Source organism: Suncus etruscus, chromosome 14 (genome assembly GCF_024139225.1).
Source record: "Suncus etruscus isolate mSunEtr1 chromosome 14, mSunEtr1.pri.cur, whole genome shotgun sequence".
Taxonomy (NCBI): domain Eukaryota; kingdom Metazoa; phylum Chordata; class Mammalia; order Eulipotyphla; family Soricidae; genus Suncus; species Suncus etruscus.
In genome coordinates, this window is record NC_064861.1 from 94,012,764 (window position 1) to 94,037,259 (window position 24,496).

At 47.5% G+C, this 24,496-nt stretch overlaps 2 protein-coding genes across 2 annotated transcripts; both read right to left on the reverse strand.

Annotated features, from left to right (window-relative positions):
* Window positions 1–211: 211 nt before the first annotated feature.
* Window positions 212–2,461, reverse strand: LOC126027983 (ubiquitin carboxyl-terminal hydrolase 48-like). Its single transcript, XM_049787021.1, has one exon. It carries the CDS (start codon window positions 2,278–2,280, stop codon window positions 412–414), a length of 1,869 nt encoding a protein of 622 aa, XP_049642978.1. The 5' UTR covers window positions 2,281–2,461; the 3' UTR covers window positions 212–411.
* An 8,726-nt stretch (window positions 2,462–11,187) lies between these two features.
* Window positions 11,188–19,367, reverse strand: LOC126028649 (sialic acid-binding Ig-like lectin 10). The gene is made up of 10 exons (XM_049787590.1): window positions 19,331–19,367; window positions 18,880–19,260; window positions 18,505–18,786; window positions 18,284–18,379; window positions 17,929–18,201; window positions 14,496–14,543; window positions 13,950–14,207; window positions 13,589–13,867; window positions 12,208–12,301; window positions 11,188–11,383 (listed from the first exon to the last, which is right to left on the reverse strand). Exons 1-10 carry the CDS (start codon window positions 19,365–19,367, stop codon window positions 11,188–11,190), a joined length of 1,944 nt encoding a protein of 647 aa, XP_049643547.1.
* Window positions 19,368–24,496: the final 5,129 nt, after the last annotated feature.

Genomic DNA, 24,496 nt, shown 5'->3' on the forward strand with positions numbered 1-24,496 from the left:
TTCTTGCAAGCAGCAGAAGTCTGGTTTATGTTTTCTAATCCAGTTCTCTAGTATGTTTTTTAATGGAAGAGTTTAGTTCATTAACATTTAGGGAGATTATTGACAGAAAGGGCTGTTGTGCAGTTGTGCTGTGTAGGGTTGTTGTTGTTACAATCTGGGATTTGTATTGTGTAATTTGTCTCTGAGTAGGTCATTTTTTTTTCAAGTCTGATGTCCTTCAGTGCAATCTGCTTTATTTGACATAAGGCATTTTGGACAGTCGCTTTTTAATTTTTTTTCTTTTTTCCTGTCTTTTGGAAGAGTCACAAAATGGTTTACTTCTTAAATCCACCTTTTCTTTAATGCCCTAAAACACGTTAAATTCCTCTTCCCTTGTGGTCATTTCTTAGCAGCCAGCAAATGTTCAAAAGATTAATGTCCAAGTAGGCCAGTACCTTTAAATCCTTCTTCTGGCATACACACTTGCATGACATCGTCCATTGCAGCATAATCTGCAATTAGCTCATCAGCCTTTAACAAAATGACAGACTCAGGAATGACGCCAAGAGTGCCAAGGGTGGCACAATCATCATTTAAAATCTTTCCATCAATTGATAGGTTCTGATCAAAAGGAGCAACTGAGAATGCATGCATGATCTGAATTTTCAGTTCTTTTAAGGTTTGATTAGCAGAAACAAGAAGAGCTTTCTCACCGCGAACTTTTCTATGTCGCATACTTTGTCGAATAACTTGCTTTTGATAGGCTATGTAATTTTGATGGGATATTTTTTGCCGCTTTGTTCCTCCATTGCTTTGATTAAAATCTGGATCCTTTTCTCCATCAGGTTTTGCTTCTTCTTTTTCCTCCTCCGTTTCAGAGCTGCTCACGTTCAACTCTGGAGCAGAATCTTTCATGACCTTTTTATTATCCACAACTTTATGGACATAGATGGTAGCTTGAGTGTATTCCCGGAGGTCCCTCTGTTGTTGACACAATAAGCCTTCTCTGCATTCTGGACAGAGGTTAGGCTCAGAAATATACTGTGTTTCTGAAGAGTTTGCATCTCCAATTTTAGTCCTGGTGATTTTAATTATGTGATCCACAACAAAGAACTTTTGTATCATTTGCCACTCAGTGGGCCATATGAGAGCTATAAGTTTAGAATCTTCTTTGGTCATAGACATGAATGTAAACATGAGGCCCCCATGGGGACACAGGAGAGCGCTGTTCCCAACTGCTGACACAGGGCTGCACCGCGTGGGTTTTCTAACAAATTTCCTCCATTCTTCTACAAAGAACTGTGACACTATGTACAGGACATCAGTATCCTCTGGCCAATTGCTGAGGCATGGTCTGTTTTTGTCCTGGAATAAATTAGGAAGAGAAGTCTTTTGCTCATTTGCAATCATTTTATTTAAAGCTTCATTTTCTTCCCCTTCTCTTTCTAAAATCTTGCACTGTGAACAGCATTCCTTATGACTTGGAAATTCAGGAGCCTTTGGAAAGTATTGCTGCAGCTTGCTCCATGCTTCCTGAGAAACAAGTCGTCTTTCATTTTCAAATATGCTTAACTCTCCATGTGGACACAGAATATCTTCATTAAAATTTAATTCTTCCTCCTCTTCTTTTCTTTCCTCTTTTGATTCATCTTTACTTAAGGTATTGCCATTCATTTTCCCATTGCTTTGGTCGGCTTCACTGTCTTGTTCGTCTAGCTGCTCAAGAGCTAGTTGGCGCCAACTCCTTAAGGATGATTTCCCCACCCAAAATCCTTCATTGCCCTTTACTGTTGTTTTTAACAGATTATTGACCGCTTTATAATCTTCGTTTAGTTGGTTCTTCAAGCGCAACACGCGACAGCGCTCTACCACACATTCCTTACACAGGGCTTTCACAGTTAGTCTTGGTCCTCCTCCATATCTACTGTAGAAAATGCCAGCTGCATATTCAGATATTCTCTTCATAATTGGTATTTTATCAGGATGGAGCTTGTCATGGGAACACAGGCATGCATGATTATCAATCGGTTTGGTAGGTGTAGACTCATCTAACCATTTCTGAAGCCACTCCAGGGAAACAAATTCATAAGGCTCAGCTCCAGCAGGTAACCTTTGGTACAGCTCCTTAACTTCTTCATGCTTTGCTTTTCCTTTATCCACGCTTTGCTTCCGCATCTCAGCCATTTCAATACACCACTCTCCAAATTTAGAATTATCTCGATCCACCAGTTCTTGAAGAAAAGCTGGTACCTGAACGGTTGTATTGAGTTTTTCTTGATTCTGTAGTCTATAAACCAACATGTAAGCATTTCGAGAACAATGAGATCCTTTGCCACACTTAGGTTTTCGAGTTTGGGATTTAGAAGGTTCTGCTAGATCTTCCTCAATCCCCAGTTGCTATTTCTTCCCCTCCATCTTTTCTATATCCTCATCGTTAAACTTGTACCATTCGCCAGACTGGGGATCTTTTACATGGGCTATGTAGTGACCAGAATATGCACTCACTCCTCTGTGTATGAGGACTGCACTGAGTTCATACACATAGGCCCCACCGATCAAAGACAAAACGCATTAGCTGCAAGTTCAGAGTACAAGGCAGGCTAAGAAGTCGGATCTTCCTTGTTGCATTCTGTTTGCTTTGACAGTTTTCACAAAAGTATCGATTGTCACCTTCCAATTTTTCTTCCTTTAAAAATTCTGATATGCAATCTGTTAACGGTTTGTGGCCTTGAATATTTAACTCCAGTTCATAAAATTTAGATGAAAGTTTAGACTCTCTGCCACATTGGTTGCAAACAGTTACATAAGCATATTCCCCACAGAACTGTTGTTGGACAATATTCCGCACGTCTGGGTTCTTTTGCTTAGACAAAGTATCTTCCAATAGTGACATGAAGAGCTTTGAAAATTCTTGGGCATCCTGCTGTTGCCCTGTGTCCAAGCCTAAGGCCTTAACAAATCCCGATGGGTCAATGTATCGCCTATTACTGTTTTGTAACAAGGCGAACAAATATTGAAGATGCTCACAAATGGTCTGAGGCTCATAATCTGCACACGCCGTGGCTGCAGGGCTCCAGCCAGATGCGGTAGGCGGTCTCGATGTGTTCCTGCGACACCTCCTCCGGCCGCACCCTCTCCGCCCAGCGCCAGGCCGCCTTCTCCAGCTGCAGCCGCGGGGCCATGGCCTGGGCCCACGAGCGAGCGAGCGGGCGGGCGGGCGGACGTCTCCCCAGCCGAGCAGAGCCGAGCTGAGCCGGCCTCCCGAACGGGTCCGCCACCTGCCAGCGACCGGGACCGACCGACCGACCGACCGACCAGCCGGGCGCTCCCTGCCAGGACCAGCCGGCCGAGCAGTCAATCAATCACCTGTGCGCGCCGCCGCCCCTGCCGCCGCCGCGACAACCCGCCCGACCCTCGCGACAGGCCGCAAAAGCGCCCGCGCTGGCCGATCCGCACGACAGGCCGTAAAGCGCCCCGCCCCCGCCGCCGGTACCCGACACCCTGAGTAGGTCATTTAAGATCAGTTTTGTTTGAGCAAATACTGCAAGTTTGTTTTTATTTGAGAATGTTTTTAGCCTTCCCTTCCAGATGAATGAGAGTTTTGCTGGGTATTGGACCCTAGGTTGGAAATTTCTTTCATTCAGTCATTTAAATATGTAATTCCACTGTCTTCTTGCTTGAACTGTTTCAAATGAGAGATTTGGTTTGATTCTTATGTCCCTTCCTTTGTACTTGAATTTTTTTTATCTCTCTTACTGCTTTAAGGAGTTCCTCTTTTTCTTTTTTTGTCATTTGGCTTACTATATGCCTTGGTGTTGGTTTATTATGATCTATTTTATTAGGGACTTTTTTCACTTCCTGGAATTGCACCGAAGCCCCTTTCCAGAGAGTGGGAAAGTTTTCTGCTATTATGTCCCTGACCACTTGTTCTTCCCCTTTCCCTATTTCCTCCCCTTCTATTATACCTACAATTAGATTATTTCTTTTGTCCTTGTCCATTAAGTACTGGACTTTTTCTTCAGTGCTTTGCCTTTTATTTTCTTGTAGGTTTCCTGGTTGTTTTTTGATTACAGTTTTTCTTCAATTTGTTCTATGCGCTTCTCCAACTGTGAGATTCTGCTTGTATGTCTTTTTTACAGTGTTTATTATTTTTTTAAATTCTATTTGTATGTAATCTCTCATGTTCTGTAACAGTTCTTCTTTAAATTGGTTGATTTTTTTCATCCATGGTTTTCCTGCACTCGCTGGCTAGTAATTCTTTCATTTTTTTTTTTTTTTACCATGGTTTGTATTTCTTTTCTCATGGCTGTTTTTAGACCCTCATCTCTTGGATCGGTGCACTTTAGTAGACTTGAAAACTTGTTTGGGTTTCTCTCCATTCCCCAGATGCTAGGGTTTTCCTTAGTTTAGCCATATTTCTTTGCAATTCTTGGTGTTGACTAGATTGCAGGGCCTGTCTATTATAGCTCACTTTTACCACCTGTCTAGTTTGATATAGGAATTTCTGGCTTGTTTGGTGTTTTCCTTACAATTTTATGGTCTTTGAATTACTTAAGAAATTTGGGTGTTGGGTTTGAGCTGGCTAGACCTATTTGTTACATTAGGCTAACACGTTTGCACGGCATGTGGGCTTGGCGGGGGTGGGTGAGGCTTCCCTACCTGGTGCAGGTGGGTGGAACCAAGCAGGGGGTGTTTGCATGGTCCATGGGCTCGGAGTATGTGGGCAGGGCTTCCCTACCTGGTGAAGGTGGCTGTGACCAAGAAGGGGTGTGTTTGCATCATTGGAGGGCTCGGCAGGTGTGGGCAGGTCTTCCCTACCTGGTGCAGGTGGGTGCGACCAAGCAGGGGGGTGTTTGCATGGTCCGCAGGCTCCAGTTTTGACTACTCTTGAGTGTGTCTGGTCTCTGAGTACTCTTCACTGACTCCTCGCTCCCACCCTCCTATTGAGCAACCCTGAATCCCCTCTCAGTGCTGCCTGACTCAGCTGGCCTGCAACACTAAAAATATCTGTTAAAAAATGAAAAGAAGGTTGGAGGAAAGATAGTGCAGTGGGGAGTGCGTTTGTCTTGCATACTGCCAACTGGATTGGATCTCCACCATCCCATATATGCCCGCTGAGCACCACCAGGAGTGATCCCTGAGTACAGAGCCAGGAATAACTCCTGAGCACCATGGGTGTGGCCCCCAAACCAAAAAAAAAAGTCTGGAGCAATAGTATAGTGGGGAAGGGTTTGCCTTGCACTTAACAAACTGGGTTTGAATCCCTGCCCCTCTATATGGTCCCCTGAGCTCTGCCAGGACACCAGGAGTGATTCTTGAATGCAGAGCCAGGAGTTACCCCTCAGCACTGCTGAATGAGACCCCAAAACCAAAAGAAGAAACTCACTCCTCGCCTTCATCCCACTCTTTTTTTTTGGGGGGGCCACACCCGGCGATGCTCAGGGGTTACTCCTGGCTGTCTGCTCAGAAATAGCTCCTGGCAGGCACGGGGGACCATATGAGACACCGGGATTTGAAACAACCACCTTTGGTCCTGGATCGAATGCTTGCAAGGCAAACGCGCTGTGCTATCTCTCCGGGCCCCTTCTTCCCACTTTTATGGGAAATAGTCCTTATTTCCCTCATCCTGACCAGTTGGAAGCTAATATCTACACTCCTGGCACTGACTGCTTCTGACTGACACCCAGGCCTCAGCCATGACACATACTTCCTTTCTCATTTCCCCATGTCTGACTCTCACCCCACCCCAAGTCCCAAGTCTTTTTTTTTTTTTTTTGGTTTTTGGGCCACACCTGTGACACTCAGGGTTACTCCTGGCTATGCGCTCAGAAGTCGCTCCTGGCTTGGGGGACCATATGGGACGCTGGGGGATCGAACCGCGGTCCGTCTCCTAGGCTAGCGCAGGCAAGGCAGGCACCTTACCTCCAGCGCCACCGCCCGGCCCCAAGTCCCAAGTCTTGATTGCAGAAATCAACATATGCATTTTACATGTCCGACCTCTGGTTCTGCCTGTCCCTCTGGCAACAGAAAGTTGTAATTTGGGGGCCAATCCATCTTGGCAGGTTTGTCAGCATAGTGAGTTTGGGGGGTTGAAAACAGAAGGGCATTGATCACTCCACTATTAGGTTAGAGTTCTTTGTTTTCTCACAGCCCTGCCAACATCCTCCCCATTTTTTTGATGCCTTAAAAGGAATCCATGGGAATCAGAGCAGTGTGGAGAGCACTTACCTTGCACAGGTCAACCCAAGTTCAATCCCCAGCATCCCATAGGGTCTCCAGAGCCTGCTCGGAGTGATCCCTGAGCGCAGAGCCAGGAGGAACCTCTGAGTACTGCCAGGTGAGGCCCCCACACAAATAAACAGCAAGCAAAGAAGAGGAATTGTTGGGGGGTGGAGAGAAAGTACAGCATGGAAGATGCTTGCCTGGCATATGGACCACCTGGACTTGGTCCTCTGAGCACAGGGCTAGCTAAGCCCTTAGTACAGCCCAATGTAACCCTAAAAACAAAATAATACTAAAATTTTTTCAACAATAAAAGGATGCATGATATCTCTGCTTCTATGAGGACCTGTCTGAATTTGAGCTTTATACAGGCAACACTGCTGCCAGACTAAGAACGTATAAAATGAGCTGAATGCTGGGGCGGGAGCACAGGAAGGAGGGTGTTTGCCTTGCCGATAGCTGACTCAGGTTGGATCTGTAGCATCCCATAGGATCAATCCCCCAAGTACTGCCAGGTGTGATTCCTGAGTGCAGAACCAGGAGTAATCCTTGAGCATGGGCCCAAAACAAAACAAAACAAAACAGAAAAAGCTGTATTGGGGAGAATGGATTAGGGTTAACACAAATGCTTGCATGCTGCTATTCCAGTGCCAGGTGGTTCCCTAAAATGGGGTACAGTTCTAGACACTCCCCAATTCTCACGCCCTCCAATGAACTGCTCTCGGTAGCTGAGAATTGCCAGAAGTGGCCATGGAACACTTAACACTGCTTAGGAACCCCCACCACAAATAAAGTAATAAAATGAGGTGTGTAGGACCTCAGGCTGGGGCTCAGAGAGATCAGCCTTCCCCCTACACGTGGGCGACTGCTGGAGACTTCTGGCTGGATCCCCAGCAAAGACCCCAACATCAAATGAGGCAGGGCATGGGAGGCCCATCACTCCATGAAAGGGTGATGCCTGGTACATCAGCCCAGCGTGTGGTGCCAGTTATTGGGAAGATGGTGACAAAGGGAAGGAAATCCTAAGTGAAGGGGACTGTGAGATTTAGGGTCCCCAATCTCAAAGCTGACATTCTCTCTGTTTAGCTCCCCCAACTTGGAGTGGACTAATCTCACCTCTTTCTGTGGAGCGTGAGCTGAACAAGATTTGTGTTTTGAGGGCCGGAGAGATAGCACAAAGACAGCCATGCACATGCCAACCCAGTTTCTTCTCCTGGACTGTGCAAGTGAGGAGACCCCAGCACTGCTGGTGTGGCTCCAAAGCAAGATGTTAGAGACTCAAGGAGAAAAAGTCATGGGCCAGAGAGATAGCACACGGTGTTTGCCTTGCAAATAGCTTATCCAGGACCCAAGGTGGTTGGTTCGAATCCTGGCATCCCATATGATCCCCCGTGCCTACCAGGAGCTATTTCTTTTTTTTTTTTTTTTGGTTTTTGGGCCACACCCTGTGCCGCTCAGGGGTTACTCCTGGCTATGCGCTCAGAAGTTGCTCCTGGCTTCTTGGGGGACCATATGGGACACCGGGGGATCGAACTGCGGTCCGTCCAAGGCTAGCGCAGGCAAGGCAGGCACCTTACCTTTAGCGCCACCGCCCGGCCCCCCAGGAGCTATTTCTAAGCAGATAGCCAGGAGTAACCCCTGAGCACCGCTGGGTCTGGCCCAAAAACAAAAACAAAAAGAGGGAAATTTGTGCTCTGGGTGGGGTTTCTGTCTATCACAGCCCCTGAGAGGCACCCCCACGAGCTTTTGGGTCAGAGTTTGGGGTGAGTCAGATGGGGGATTGGCTTTGCAAATGCCCAACTGTGAGGCACGTGTGTCTGGTCTTTGGGGCACCCCCTGTGATTCAGAGACCATTTCTTTAAAGGATGTCTTGGGGAAAGTGCAAGAGTTTCCCCTTTCTCCTCATCTTCCCCTTTTCCCTATTTCCCTTTATCTGCATTCTTCTCTACGTAGATCCCCTGACTCCTCCCCACCACCTTACTTACTCTGCAATGATCTCTATGTCCATCAAGATTCCCCCAGACATTTGCTCAGAAAGGATTTTAGTCGTGTGTGTGTGTGTGTGTGTTGGTTTTTAGGCCACACTCAGTGATGCTTAGTGGTTACACTTGACTCTGAACTCAGAAATCACTCTTGGAAGTCTCACAGGACCCTATGAGATGGAGCTAGGGTTGGCCTTATGCAAGGCAAACTCCCAGCCTACTGTACTATTGTTCTATTCCCACCGGACTTGTGTGTCTGTCTATAGGACAAAAAAAGAAATGACAGGAACGAGCGTCCTTCTCTGCCCTGAAGAATTCAGGAAGACTGAAGCTATAAGACAGTGGGGAGGGCATTTACCTTGCATGGGGCTGACCTGAGTTCGATGCTTGGCATCTCACAGGGTCTTCTGAGCATCGTCAGGAGTAATTTCTGAGCACAGAGCCAGGAGTAACCAACCTCAGAGCACAGCTGAGTGTAAACCCCCCAAACCCTCTCTCCCCCCAAAAAAGGAATCTTGGAGCTGGAGAGCTAATATTCATGCTGCTTATTTATTGCTTTCTCCAGCCCATTTGCTTCTGAGAGTTTGATTTATCTCTGTGTTGAGTTGTACCTGGCAATGCTCGGGGGCCACGTTCACCCCAGTCCTGCTTAGGAGACAGTGCAGGGTGGGGCATCCTGTTCAGGTCCCCCCTCATGAAGGATCACACTAGCCTCTTGCACCATTTTTTCCACAGTCTTCTGATCCCTGGAATTTTTGCTTGGTTCTTTTCTTAGAACTTTCTGTCTTCCAATTCGGTAACCTTTTTTTTCCTTTCCTTTCTTTTATTTTTTATAATTATCTTTATTTAAACACCGTGATTACAAATATGATTATAGTTGTATGATTACAGTCATGTAAAGAACACCCCCCTTCACCAGTGCAACATTCCCACACCAATTTCCCGATCTCCCTCCTCCCTACCCCCACACCTGTACTCGAGATAGGCTTTCTACTTCCCTCATTCATTCACATTGTTATGATAGTTTTCAGTGTAGTCATCTCTCCAACTGCACTCATCACTCTATGTGATGAGCTTCATGTCATGAGCTACACCAACCAGCCTTCATCTCTCTTGTCTCTGAGATACTGTTCAAATGTCTTTCATTTTTCTTAAAACTCATAGATGAGTGAAACCATTCTGCGTCTTTCTCTCTCCCTCTGACTTACTTCACTCAGCATAATAGACTCCATGTACATCCATGTATTGGAAAATTTCATGACTTCACCTCTCCTAATGGCTGCATAGTATTCCATTGTGTATATGTACCACAGTTTCTTTAGCCACTCATCTGTTGAAGGGCATCTTGGTTGTTTCTAGAGTCTGTCTATTGTAAGTAGTGCTGCAATGAATATAGATGTAAGGAAGGGATTTTTTGTGCAGAGTCAAAAGTAACTCATTGGTTATGGCTCCTCTAAAAGAGAACAATCCCAAACATAGTCATATGCCCCAAAAGATTTTCTGTTAAGCAATTAGAGACATGCAAAGAGGAACGGGGGTTTCTCAGAAATGGTCCCTGCCTCCAGTTCACCCGGTCACTATGTTCCCCTTGGCTGCCCCAAGCCCTCAGGACCCACTTTTGTTTCTTCTCCTCTCAGTGCATGAGTCTTAGATAAACTGTGTCCTATCTTTTCCTGTACAGATGCCAGAGGTCAACTGCAGAGAAAAGTCACCAACAGACATAGTATTGCTCCCAAGTGTTACTCTACCCTGGATTTAGGTGTGCCTACCTGAGACCCTCCCATTCCAGGGAGTGGTCTTGAAAGTTTATATAAGGCCTTTGACCCAGAGGATTAGGCGCTCTGCCCTTTTGGTCTTTGGCCAGCATTGAGGTCAAAGGGAATATGGCTGAAAGGAGCTAAGATGCAGGGCTAGCTAAGAATAGCAAATGCTTAAAAGGTTATGATATTCACATGTGGTGGATAGGGCATGAATAAAGTTGATGCTTCCTGATGCCTGTCTCTGAATTATTCTGATTCTGCCATTCACCTAAACCTGGGACCAGCAGCTGAATGGGGATTGCGGAGCCATGTGGCCTGGGATGGCAGGGAAAAATCCCTCCATCCTTCACCATCCAACTCCGTCATTAATTATTTAATGCAACACCCAAGAACATTTCTTTTTCTTTCCTTCTTTTATTCTTTTTTCCTTTTGGATTTTTGGCTACAGCCAGTGGTGCTCAAGGGTTACACTTGGATCTGCTCTCAGGAATCACTCCTGGCAGGAATCCTAAAGGATGCTGGGGATGAACCCACGTCAGCCACATGCAAGGCAAACACCCTCCCTGCAGTTTTAGTGCCCCAACTCCCTCAAAACATTTCTCTCTCTCCTCTCTCTCTCCTTCTCTCCCCTCTCTCCCTCTTTCTCTCTGTTTCTGACACTAATGTGTGAACCTCTTCAGGCATCACCAGAAAAAAACAAACAAACATGTAAATAAATATACAAATCAAATGCTCTCCCACTTTTAATATACACCCCAGGACACAGAACATGCAAAATCATTAAATGCAGATCACAGGTGGAATCATGAGAAGGTTCCTGAATGCCGCCTGGCTGAGCTGACACAGACAATCAGTTTGTGAATACTCACGGACACCCCACAACTGAGGACCCTGAGCCCTGATGTCTGGCTGGGACCTTTCCTGAAGTTTCTCTGCTCAGAAGGAGAGACATGTCCAACAGAAGAAATCATCCCTGGAGAATGTTTTTGTTTTTGTTCTTGGCCATGTCTGGTAGTGTTCAACTCTTACTCCCAGCTCTGTGCTCAGGGCTCACTCCTAGGGGTGAATGGGGGACCCAGTGCAGTGCTGATGCTTGAGCCCGGGTCAAGGCAAGCACCTTCCCCACTGTCTTCCATCTTCTGTCTCTGGTCCCAACATACTCATTTTTTGAGGGCCTTTTCTCTGGGTTCCTTCTCTTCACAGCGATCTCCCTCCCAGAGACTCTCAGTGCTCGTCCTTTGAGCTCAGCAGAACCTCATTTCCACATATTCCTCATGGCTGTCGTTGGGTGCCTGGAGCACCTGGGGCCTGCGGCCAGGGAAGTAAAGCTGTGAGTACTGAATCTCCTGGTCCTGGCTGGCCTCTTGTGGTGGAGTGGCTTCTGCATGTTTCCCAGCACAGTGCTCCTCCTGGGACTTCTGCTTCTGCTTTGGATTCTTCCTGGGTTTTGGAGGGCGAGCTGGGGGAGAAGGCTGAGAAGGACCATGTGGTTTGGCCTCTTGATTCGGAGCCTGGATGGAAAAGGGCACAAGGCACAAGCAATCACTCCTTCAGTGCCTGCTGCAAGCTGCGTGCATTTCCGTAGAGCTCCAGCACCTGAGTTGTCCTTGGCCTTGGGAGAGGCTCTGGAGTGACATGTGGGGAGAGCAAGACACCCCCCCACTCTCTTGGAGCAGGAATGAAATGAATATATAGAATATAGAATGAAAATTCTATAATTGCATCTCTGGCTGCCCAAGAGAAAGGACACATGATTGGCTTGTGGCAGTCAATGTGGACACCTCCCTTATGCACCTTGGCCTTATTCCGTCACCTCCTGACAGCCCTTTCCTGCCCCCTCATCATTCTCCCACCCCTAACCCCAGCCCCTGACCAGAAACCCACATGTGGTCCATCGGGGAGAGATCTATTTCCTAGGGACTCAACAGTATGATAATGCTGAGTCCAAGAGCAAACACAGCATGAAGCAAGGGTGGACTGTTTGGAGAGAAGAGTCTGTGCTGGAAGGGGGACCTGGGACAGCCGTGAGGACCATGGGGTGACACTTACCTGGGAACCTGAGCGAGGAAAAATGTTGATGTAGTCCAGGTTGGTGCTCTGGCAGGACATCTGCTTGGACTGCTTCCCTCTCCTCCTCAGAAAGATCACCCAGCATGCAGGGCACACACCAAACTCAAGCTTCACCATGCTCCCACTCTTCAGACTGCTGCGCCCCAACCTGGCCCAGGGGTCTACCCGCAAGCCCATCCTGCCTTAGAACTCACAGAATTAGGATAACACAGAGACTCAGGAACCCTGCAATGCCAGTGCCCACCAGGACTTTGTTGGAAAAAGCACCTCTGAGAGTCCCTTTCTCATCTGTGTGGGGCAGAAGGGATGTCAGGTGGGGTGGGCCTTCATTGAACCCATGCCCATGTATCTCAGTTTTAGTATTTCTCTTTTTTCCTCCATCCCCATAGATTCCTTGCAATTTTGATTGTTTTGGGGCCACACTCGACGGTGCTCAAGGGATCCTTCAGGCTGTGAACTCTGGAATAATTCATGGCAGGTTCAGGGAACCCTATAGAATGTTGGGAATCAACTCTAGTTCTGCTGTGTGCAAGACAAACACCCTCCCTGTTGTGCTATAGTTCTAATTTTTTGTTTCTGTTTTTGGATGTGTTTTGTTTTGAGGCTACAACAGTGATGCTCAGGGCTTACTACTGGCTCTGCACTTGTAGTAGTGCATCAGGATCTCTGTGGGATGCTGAGGATTGAACGTGGATTTGTTTCTGTGCAAGAAATGCACCCTCCATAATGTACTATCGCTCTTGCCAAACTCCTTACTTTTTGTTTTTGATTTTTGTCTTTGTTTTTGGGCCACATCTAGCAGTTTTCAGGGGTAACTCCTGGCTCTGCACTCAGGAATTACTCCCAGCAGCTCTGGGGGACCATATGTATTGTCCAGGATTGAACCCGGGCTGGCCATGTGCAAGGTAAACATCCTTCCCTCTATGCTATTGCTCGTGGACATCTTTCAGTTTTGAGGTGGAGAGCACTCCTGGTGGTGCTCAGCACTGATCCCTGGTGGGGTCAATGGGTGAAATATATAGTGTTGAGCTACTGATCCTACCCTAATCAATAATTGTGCCCTACCATAGGGTGTGACCTTGTAATAGTATATTGGATTATTTCTTACTTGGTATTTTGCTCCCACCCTAAGGTGGTACCTGATTCTTGTGTATAAAAGCAAGGGTCTGTGGAAGGCTGGGACTTTTCCTGGGGCTGATTCTGGGGCTTTTGCTTCAGCCTTATCCCCTGAATGAAGCTGAGATCTTCTGAAGCCTGACTGCCTGTGAGTTTTCTACCCATTGCTTTCACCTCAGAACCGACTGCTGAACAGGGTGGTCCGAGCTGGAGGAGAGAGATCTCATCCTCCATCCCATCATCACCCAGTCCCGTGAAGTGCTGACATGCAACATATCGCACAGGGAAATTGGCAGAGTCTGGCCCAGTGCAAGTCTGTCCTTTCCTGCCCATGCACCGTGTGTGTGTGTGTGTGTGTGTGTGTGTGTGTGTGTGTGTGTGTTTGTGTGAGATTTGGGTGTGGGTGTGTGGTGTGTGGGTGCACTGCCCCGGTGCCTTGCCACCCACTAGCACTCCAACCTGGCAGCAGCAGGACTGAACTATTCTGTGCCCCATGCAAGTTCCAGGCCTGGCAGCTGAGGGTGAGGCCAGTGTCAAGTTCCCATAGGATCCTCAGGGAGCTGTTGACCCAGAGTCCCTGGGTGCTGAGTTGGACAGAGGCTTTGCTGCTGTTTTCTGGCAGCAGCTCGGATCCCAGCCACCAGCGCAGGGCAGGGACAGGCCGCCCACGGGCCAAGCAGCTGCAGTGCAGAGCCGAGGTCTCCCAGGAGCAGTGGAGGTCCAGCAGCTGGGGTTGTGCTGTGAGAGGGACAGGGCATCAGCAGAGCTAGGGGATTGGGGGTCTCCTTCCTTCTACCCTGTGCTTCCAATCCATTCTCACAGTATACACGGATGGTCACCGATACTTGCTGGGAGCCCAGCTTGTTGTGGGCCTGGCAGGTGAATTCTCCTTCCTGGTCTGGCTGCATCCGGGGAAGAAGCAGGAGCCCAAGCTCGCTGGGCAGCACTGGGCTCTGTGGGAGGGGGCCCCGGGTCCAACTCAGAGTGGCTGGGGGGCTGCTACGAGCGACACAGCGCAGCTGCAGACTTTGGCCCTGGAGCACTTTGAGTGTGTTGGCTTTCTGGAGGGTTTGCAGGACTGTGAGGGAGAGAGAGGAGAAGACATGGGCCCTGCAGATTCCAGGCCGCCTTCCAGAGGCTGCCACTCCAGTTTGTACTGTTGTCCCCCAGTTTTTTATTTGTTTGGGGGTGACACCCAACGGTGATCAGGACCCAGTCCTGCTCTGCATTCAGGAATCACTCCTCGGAAGGTTTGGGGGTGCCATATGGAATGCTGAAGTTTGAACCTGGGTCAGCTGCGTGCAAGGTGGACTAAATGCCCTCCCAATTATGCTATTGCTCTGGACCCTGCCCCCATCTCTCTTACCTGTACCATTTTCTATGGAGACCGTCACACTCAGGTCCTCAGGAGCATCTAAACAGACAACAAGTGTCCCAGGATTAGTGACTAGAGCACTGTAACTAGAACGTAGGGTGGAGGGTATTATTCATCAGAGCACTCAAGACTCTGGTTCCAATACCAGTCTTGCTGTGAGTGTCTCTGAGCGACCTTAATGTAGGCTCCCTGCCACCAAATTGAAATAAAGACTTCTTAAAGGGGCAGGAAAGGTGTGTGGTACAGTGAGCTATGATTAAAAAGAAAACCTACATTCAGAGCTACAGAGCGGATTTCTAGTGGTGGAGACACTGGATTCAACAACCCACAACGCAGGGATAAAAATAAAGAAATAGAAAAAAAGAAAGGAAAAATTAGATTTTCGGGCCAGAGAGATAGCATGGATGTAAGGCATTTTCCTTTCATGCAGAAGGACGGTGGTTTGAATCCCAGCATCCCATATGGTTCCCTGTGCCTGCCAGGGGCGATTTCTGATCATAGAGCCAGGAGTAACCCCTGAGTGCTGCTGGCTGTGACCCAAAAATCAAAAAAAAAAAAAAAAAGATTCTCATAGTCCTTGTCAGTGCCAGGATGTAATTCAAAATATTTGCTCTACCACTAAATACACCCTAGACATTAAACTTGAAAACTAAGAGCTCCTCAAGGTTACTCCGAGCTGCATGCTGCTTGGGCTGCCAGCCAGGTGGGATCTGGCGAGCATTTTGAGGGTGGCCCCAAGCCTCTCCTATCCCCACCCAGCACCAGAAGCATGTATTGGGGAAGGAGACTGGTGAACTTCCCTTCCCACTAATTCTCATTCTCAAACCATTCTCAAAAATTTATATAGATTTATAGGATATCATATAGTTTAATCCACTTTGTGTTATACAGTATAGATAGTTAAATAGGATATCATAGGTGTTCTTCTATGTTTAACAATATACAGAATGTCTATGTTGTATTATTTCCTTTCCCCATTGGCTCACCACATTCAGGCTCATTTCTAGTTCTTTACTCTCACCCCTACTGTCTATTACCCCACATATAACCATTTTTTACCCTCAGGTCTTTGCTCCTTATGAAGCAGATTAATACACTCTCTCAAGCTAACTGCCAGTCAGCTCCCCAAATAAAAAAATAGACTCTCAACCTGAGAGTCTCTTCCTATCAATACTATCTTCCTATCAATTTTATTATCTACAAACTCCTATCCTCCAACTCCCTTCACTGGGCACCTGTGCTAGCTACCATAATCAGTTTTGAGACACCCCACTCAAAGACATTTCCTGGTACAGGATTGCTGGGAGCTGTCTACAGACACCAGATGGCCAAATCAAAGACCAAAGAGGTGTCGCGAAAACAACACCCTCACCCCATGACTATTTCTATAACATAAAAGGGACATGTGTACCTTTTTTGTATATCTTTGATGTATTCCCTAAACATCTATAACTCTCTTTGAATATCTTCTTATACAATGAAAATTTTGCCTGTTTTTTTTTTTTTTTTGGTTTTTGGGCCACACCCGGTGACGCTCAGGGGTTACTCCTGGCTATGCGCTCAGAAGTTGCTCCTGGCTTGGGGGACCATATGGGACGCCGGGGGATCGAACCGCGGTCCGTCCTAGGCTAGCGCAGGTAAGGCAGGCACCTTACCTTTAGCGCCACCGCCCAGCCCCCTGCCTGTTGTTTTTATTTGTTTGTTTGCTTGCTTTTCCCCCTTTGAGATCTGTTCAATAAGCAATGCTGGTAGAAGAGTATCTCTGTATAAAATTCATGTTAGAACCAAGTTACGGGGAATGTTGGATTTGCTCCCTCAGCCCCCAGATGCACCAACATTGTGGCATTGTTTCTCTTTTGCAAAGGCACATTAAAATGAGAACATTTTACATATGCAAACAAGTTATTATTTTTTTTTTTTTTGGTTTTTGGGCCACACCCGGCGGTGCTCAGGGGTGACTCCTGGCTGTCTGCTCAGAAATAGCTCCTGGCAGGCACGGGGGACCATATGGGACACCGGGATTCAAACCAACCTCCTTAGGTCCTGGATTGGCTGCTTGCAAGGCACACACCGCTATGCTTTCTCTCCAGGCCTGCAAACAAGTTCTTATTTAATAGAGATGGGAACACAAATTTTGTAATGCAGTTAGGCCTTATAACCTGAACATTGGCACAAGTCTCTGAAGAATGGGCATTGCCCATACACCCCTGAACAATGGATACTATCTACAGAAACAACCACAATTGACTATAACATTATCAGGATGCAAACCTCTACCAGGGAAGACCCTACTACAGCTCTGACATTGATTTACTCCAAAGAATTCTCTCAACACCTGCTTGCAGGGCAGGTCTCTCCGCATCTAATGATGAGGTGAAACTAGTGAATGCTCCACATCAGCCTGACTTCAATGAAGGAAACGCACAGAATCCAGAATCTTTAAATACAGGAACCTGACACCAGCAACAGCTAAAGCTAAAAGCTTCACTGGGACCATGGAGAATGACTCAGGGGTTGGACAGACTGTTATGCCTGGAGCCCAGAGTTGGTCTTATGCCAATAAACTTCTGGGGTGAGGCCTTCTTGTAATCAGGCCAAGGATTTTTCCCGTTTCCCCACATTTTGCTGGGCCTATGCAAACAATGGCGATTGCTACTTTCACACCTTTACTACCGTATTTTTTTTAAAAACATTTCCTATAAGAAAAAATACAGCTTAATGAACTTAAATAAATAATAACTGTAGTAGAGCACCTGTCTCAAATACAGGCAGGGATGGGAAGGAGGGGGGAATAAGGGGTGGGATTATTGCACTGGTGAAGGAGCATGTTCTGTTTGTGATTAAAACCTATAATCATGTTTATAATCATGGTGCTTAAATAAAAAATTTATTAAAAAAGAAAACTCAGGGGTCCTTACGTTCACAGAAAACAACTTCATTTTTACTTTTGATTTTTGGGCCTCACCTGATGGTGACTAGGGTTTATTCCTGGCTCTGCAAAAAGGAATCACATCTGGGAGGCTCAGAGAATGCAGCCATCTCAGATACTGGGGACACCTTGAGCGTCAAGAGCACCAAGTGCAACTGCTGCACCAAGGCCCAAAAATTGAGACCCCAACCTCATGGGACTAAACCTTGCCCCTTCTGCTGATCCTTCCACCAAGGCCACAGCCGAAAGTAACCATGCTCACTGCCCATAATCCCTCCCCCTCGAGGTAGCCACGCCATTCACAACGACCTTCCTTTTAGGCCCTCCATTTTCCTGGGGCCACGCCCACTCAACACAAATCAATGCAATGCTGGCCACGCCCACACCACTCTTGTAATGTTGACCATGCCCATGCATCGCCCACTTTAAAGGTCCCACCCGCACTGCCCGTCGCTATTGGCCACGCCATGTCTGGCCCCGCCCTAGGCCACTCACACTGCACCTCCAGGTGGACCACACGCATCCTCTGGCCCAGAGTATTCTCAGCCCCGCAGGTGTAGCTACCCGCATCTCCCGCCTGCACTGAGGGCAGCTCCAGCGCCAGGGACTGAGGTTCCTTGGGGTTGGAGCACGAGAGGACTCGTTCCCCCAGGGACCAGCTCAGAGAGGCAGGAGGGTGACTGGAGGCCTCACAGCGCAGCTGCAGGAAACTTCCTTGCTGGGTTTGAAGGCTGAAGGATGGGGCGTCCCCTCCTTGGGACTGTGGAGCTGCAGAAACAGAGCCAGAAGGGTGCTCCCTGAAGGATTGACTCCTCCCCAGTGCCCCCAAATAACCACCTGCTGCCCTTACCTGCACCTTTAACCTGAGAAACACGGATAACGAGGTCTTTGGGGGCGTCTGGAAGCAAGAAGGTCAGCTTAGGAGAGGAACGTGGGAGCCCACAGTCTGTGGGCACCCTTGGGTGAGGGGGTCAATGCTTGACTCTGCCCCAGAGAGACAACCCTGGGCCCTCCTTGTCCCCTGAATCCCCCAGTGGCAGTGCCCCCACCTAGCCATGACCCCCTACTCACAACCCACATCAAGCCACACGGTTTTCTGGAAAATACGGCCTTGTGGGCCAAACCTCACGCTGCAGGTGAGGGAGGTGCCCTGGTCCTGGCGCCGGGGTGCGATCTTGAGCACTGAAGATCGGTGGGTGTTGACTTGGGACCGACTGGTGGATAGAACTGGCCCCTTCCAAGAGAAAGAGGGGGTTGGACACATGTCGAAGGTGGCACTGAACACACAGATGACGGTCCCCCAACGGTTCGGCCACAGGGGCTCCAGGATGTAGACATCTGGCTGGGTTAGATCTGCGTATTGAAGAGGAGGCAAGTTCTAGCCCTTGATGCTAGGTTGGGAGCCCCCTAGGGTGGTGGTTGGGGTCTACACTGCCCCTCACATACCTGTCACTTCCAAGGAGACCATTGACTCATAGTAACTGTATTTCACGGATTGACCTCTCTCCACCTGAAAGTAATACAGTCCCTTGTCTCTTTTCTGGACATCTGTGATGAACAGGGAGCAGTTTCCATTTTCGAGGTTTTTAGAAATCTGGAAGCGCTGCTGGGTGCTTAATGAAACAAGTTTCTTCCCGTCATTGCTGGCCACAAGCTCAATATTTGTTATGCCGTATTGCTTGTATTGTCGGTACCAGTAGCCATAAGTGGTGTACCAGCCTTCCTTGGGGTAGTTGAAATTGCAGGATACAAACACGCAGAGTCCCTCCTGCGCCCGCACTAACGGCTGCACTTGGAGCTGATAACCATCTTTTAGAGCCTGTGACCCTAAGAAGATACGGAAGTTCAGTCAAGTTTTCCCGCAAGAGAATCCCCAAGCCTGGCTTCATCCACTCACCAACACACAGCATGGCCAAGAGCAGTAGCAGGGACATCTTGCTATTGGCACAGGGCCAATAGGGTACTCCAAGCTGGTCCCCAACAGTAGACTCAGTACTCAGGAACCTCAATTATTTTGTCTTTGAACAATGCCAAAGAAGAAGTGATCAGGGGTTTGCAGAAGCTGAGGGTTGACGGGGTGAGTCCAGCATGAAAGAAACTCCTGATTGGAGCAGCCATGAGTCACCCTGTACTCCCCAACCTCCCTCTGATACCACACCACGCCCACATAAACCCGACCCCGGATCTGAGCTGTGGGATAGCAATGGAGTCATTGGAGGGGGAAACTCATCGGGGGGGGCTGGGGTTGAGGCTGCCCATGCAATGTGGGCTCTGGAGAAAGCAGAAATGAAAGTTCACACTGCAGGTTTTTGGCTTGCGGACACTTGGGGGCTGGCATGGGCGGGAATCTGGGAGAGGTGGCCTTGGGCTCAGTCTTTGTCCTGGCAGGGCCCAAGGTTCAGCCATGTTGAGGTTCTGCTTAGGTTTCTTTTAGGTGCACTGGTGCTTTCAAGGCCACCACATGGACTTGAGGACACCATGAAGTGTAGAGGGTGGACCTCTCAGTGCCTCAGATGCAAGCCTGTGCTCCAGCCCTTTCATTTCGCTGTGTGTTGCAGACAGTAAAGTGTGAACTTCTTATCCAGGCATCACCAGAAACAACAAACAAGCAAGTAAACAAGCAAACATAAAGTTCCACTTTCAATGTGCACCCCAGGACACTGTACATGCAAAATATTGAACCCAAATGCAGCTCATCTGTGGAATCCTAAGAAGGTTCCAGAATGCCCCTTGGCTGAGCTGACTCAGGTCATCGCTTTGTGAACAGTTACAGACACCCCACCTTTGAGGACCCTGAGACCTGATGTCTGGCTGGAACCTCTCCTGAAGCTTCTCTGCTCAGAAGGAAAGACATGCTCAGCAGAATACATCAACCTTGGAGAATGTTTATTTTTTGTTTTTGGCCACATCTGGTGGTGTTAAACTCTTACTCTTGGTTCTGAGCACAGGGCTCACCCCCAGCGGTGCTTGGGACACCCTCTGCAGTGCTGGGGCTTAAATCCAGGTCAATGCAAGTGAACTCTCCACTGTCCTCTGTCCTCTACCTGGCCTCAGCATATTTGTCTCTGGGTGTCTTTTCTTTGCAGAGGTTTCCCCACAGTGACTCTCATTCCTTGGCCCTTGGTCTCAGTGGAACCTAATTCCCACATATTCCTCGTAGCTGTCATTGGGTGCCTGGAGCATCCGGGGTCTGTGGCCAGGGAAGTGGAGGTTTGTGTACTGAACCTCCTCCTCCTGGTCCTGGCTGGCCTGCGGTGGTGGAGTGGCTTCTGTATGGCTCCCAGAACAGTGCTCCTCCTGGGGCTTCTGCTTCTGCTTTGGATTCTTCCTGGGTTGAGGGGAAAAAGCTGGGGGAGGAGGCTGAGAAGGACCATGTGGTTCGGCCTCTTGATTCAGAGCCTGAATGGAAAAGGGCACAAAGCACATGCAATCACTTCTACAGTGCCTGCTACAAGATGCATGCATTTCCGCAGAGCTCCAGCACCTGAGGAATCCTTGGCCCTGAAAGAGGCTCTGGAGAGACATGATGGGAGAGCAAGCCACACCCCCCAATATCGGGGAGCAGGAACTAAAGAGAATTAGGTTTCTGCTTATGCGATCAAGCTAGCAGATTACATCTTTGGCTGCTGCACAGGACAAAGGACACAGGATTGGCTTGTGGACGCCAATATGGCCACCTCCCTCCTATTCCTTGGCCTTATTCCATTACCTCGCTCTAGCCCCTTTCTGCCCCTTCATCATGCTCCCATTTCTAACCCCAGCCCGTGACCTGAAACCCACATGAGGTCCATCGGGGAGAGATTTATTTCCTAGCTACTCAACACCCTTGATAAAGTTGAGTCCAAGAGCAGACACAGATGAAGCAAGGATGGACTGTTAGGAGAGAAGTGTGTAGGGGCTGGAGAGATAGTATGGAGGTAAGGCGTTTGCCTTTCATGCAGAAGGTCATCGGTTCGAATCCCGGTGTCCCATATGGTCCCCCGTGCCTGCCAGGAGCAATTTCTGAGCATGGAGCCAGGAGTAACCCCTGAGCACTACCTGGGTCAGCTGCATGCAAGGTGGACTAAATGCCCTCCCAACTATGCTATTGCTCTGGACCCTGCCCCCATCTCTCTTACCTGTACCATTTTCTTTTTTTATATTCACTATTTTTTATTAAATATAATTTTTATTTTAATCATAGTGGCTTACATATCATTGACAATAATATTTTAGGTATATATTAACATAAAATCAGGGGAATTCCCATCACCGGATTGTCCTCCCTCCACCTCCGTTCCCATCCTTCTTCCCATATCCTCTTCCCTTACGCCCAGGTCTGCTAGAATAAGTGGTCCCCTCTGTGCCTAGCTTACTACTTAGTGGTCTCACACCTATTTGGTCTTGGTACCTCCCTTATTCCCCCCCCCCCCAATTGGGAGGCGGGACTAGATAGTTCAAGTTATGCGGTTTTGTTTGAAGAAGAGAAGAATAATAACCTGGAGAAAAAAAGAAAAAAAGATTCAGATACTTCAGAAATGGGCGGAGTCCTTCTAGAGGCTTTCATCCTTGGTTTGAGAGATGAAGGGGAAAAAGAAGGTGAAACACCACAACAGTACATAAAGAACTGTCAAATAAAATACCCAGTGAACATCCCAAAACAAACAAACAAACAAACAAAACAAAACAAAACAAAAGGGTAAGCACCATATAAAAGCCATGGTATTGAGATAAAAAATTGTTGGCAGAGCACATAAGAAAAGAAAAGAAGAAAATAAATAAATAAATATAAATGGAGACATCCACTTCAATAGCCAAACCACAACAATGAATCAACAAAAAATAGATAAGTAAATAATAATAAAAATTGTTTTGTGCTTTTTTTCCCCTCCTGCAGATGCACAGTAAATATTGGGGTCATTCGAAAAGGAATTTTCTTTGCCTAAGAGATACAGGGTTTCTCCACCCTTGAAGTATATTGTCATGTGATTAATTATAGACTCCTTTAAGGTTCATTTACTCTCCCCTTGGTGCTTTTGTGGTGTATGGAAGACTTCTGCTCCGCCCTGGGTGATAACATCAGACCTCTGTATCTAGAGGTCTCGGTATCTGCACAACTCAAGGAGTTGAACTTATGATTATGTCTTTCTTTGTGGATCTAGAAGTTCTGTTCCTTCAGTGTCATTTTAATCTGTCTTCTGTGATTGGTGGTCCTGGTCTTTGCGCTGATCCTAGAATGGGGCCTAGGATAGCGTCTTCTGTTATGTTTCCAGAGGTCCCCTTCCATTGCAATAGTCTCAGACAGACCTCTAGAACTAGGGATCATAGTTGTTATGCAGGTCGTAGCTCACACCCTAGTCTAAAGCTTTTTTATTGGTCCCAGGATACATACAGTCTGGCCATGGTTCTGTCAGCCAGTCATCTGTAAATCACGATCTTGGCATTTGGACAGATCAAAGGGTGACAAGTCTTCTGATTTTGTCTTATCGTTAGCTGGTGAGGTAGGATAACTTGCTCTTAGGTCAAGTTGTTCCCATTTTCCTCGTTGTCAGGGTATCATATTAGGGCTGGCACTTGTTGGTGTCTGAGCACTATTGAGGATGTCCCGGTTGGGATTTGTTTCCTGTGGCTGTTGTTAAGAAGTGTGTCATTTCTATGTCTGTGGTCCAGGGTTCAAGGCTGGACGGTTGGTGTCTAATCACCTGGGATCTAAGTTGGGTCCACGTGACATATTTTCAAGGTGGAAGATACCCCTCTATTGTAAACAAGTATGAGTTCTTATCCCTAATAAATAAGAGCTCGTGGGCCCGGAGAGATAGCACAGCGGCGTTTGCCTTGCAAGCAGCTGATCCAGGACCAAAGGTGGTTGGTTCGAATCCCGGTGTCCCATATGGTCCCCCGTGCCTGTCAGGAGCTATTTCTGAGCAGACAGCCAGGAGTAACCCCTGAGCACCGCTGGGTGTGGCCCAAAAACCAAAAAAAAAAAAAAAAAAAAAAGAGCACGTTTTTATACGTAAGATTTCCCCTTTTTTTAGTGTGCCTTTGCAGGGAGAAATGGTGCTACATTACATTGCCAGTGCATTTGAGGGTGGAGAGAGAAGAAAACAAAAACATGTCACACACCCAAAAAGGATAAAAATAGAAATAAGAAAATATGTGCTCACGTATATATATGACAAGAAAAAAGATTTTTTTTTGATTTTTGGGCCACACCCGGCAATGCTCAAGGGTTACTCCTGGCTGTCTGCTCAGAAATAGCTCCTGGCAGACACGGGGGACCATATGGGACACTGGGATTTGAACCAACCACCTTTGGTCCTGGATTGGCTGCTTGCAAGGCAAACACCGCTGTTCTATCTCTCCGGGCCCAAGAAAAAAGATTTTTAAGAAATGAAGTAAAAAATTAATTAAAGGAACAAGGTGATGCAAGAAAGTATCATTCATTTGGGGAAAAGCAGGTAAAGAGGTAGTGTAATACAGATCTTATACTTATGATGGTAGTATAGGTTTCCCCATTGTCTTTTGAGATTTTCTTTTGGTGTGTGGGTTCCCAGGTGCCTTTTCATCTCCCAACCTGACCTTCTTGAGATTGGCAAAAGATTTGCGGCAGGGAAGACTTGGGAAGAGTTCATGCATTGGGGGATACTTGTAGAGCTAAGTCCAGTTTTAAGTAACAGTCCACCTTAGGAAGGGTTGGTAAGGAGGACCATGCAGCATGAGTCAGCAGGGGAGTTGGTTGCCTTTTCTTGTAGGGGTCGAGGTGTGGGTTTGACTGGTGTCCCTTCGCTTGGGTGCTGGGTACTGGTTCGCTGGGGTAGGAGGTCGTTCTTGATACCTAATGGAATAGGAACTGAGGGTGAAGAGTTTTAATGTGGAGAATCTGGATGGGATTGCTGGGTGAAGGGATAGTCAATTTTTCAAAAGGGTGATAGGGAAAAGTATATGGAAGGGGCAGGAAAGAAAAGAGAAAATAAATTAAAAAGAAAAGGAGAGAAAAAGAAAAAAGGAAAAAAAACAGCAGTGAGAAGAGTAGAGAAAAGAATGAGGGAATGCTAGTTTGTTTGAGTGTGTTCGATGAGTAGGA

Coding starts and splice junctions, on each gene's coding strand:
- LOC126028649 (XM_049787590.1), bottom strand. CDS start 19,367: ATGTCCCTGCTACTGCTCTTGGCCATGCTGTGTGTTG. Junction 19,261..19,330: donor CTTGGCCATGCTGTGTGTTG/GTGAGTGGATGA, acceptor GTATCTTCTTAG/GGTCACAGGCTCTAAAAGAT. Junction 12,302..13,588: donor TTCAGTCCTGCTGCTGCCAG/GTTGGAGTGCTA, acceptor TGCCCCACACAG/ATGAGAAAGGGACTCTCAGA.
- LOC126027983 (XM_049787021.1), bottom strand. CDS start 2,280: ATGTTGGTTTATAGACTACAGAATCAAGAAAAACTCAATACAACCGTT.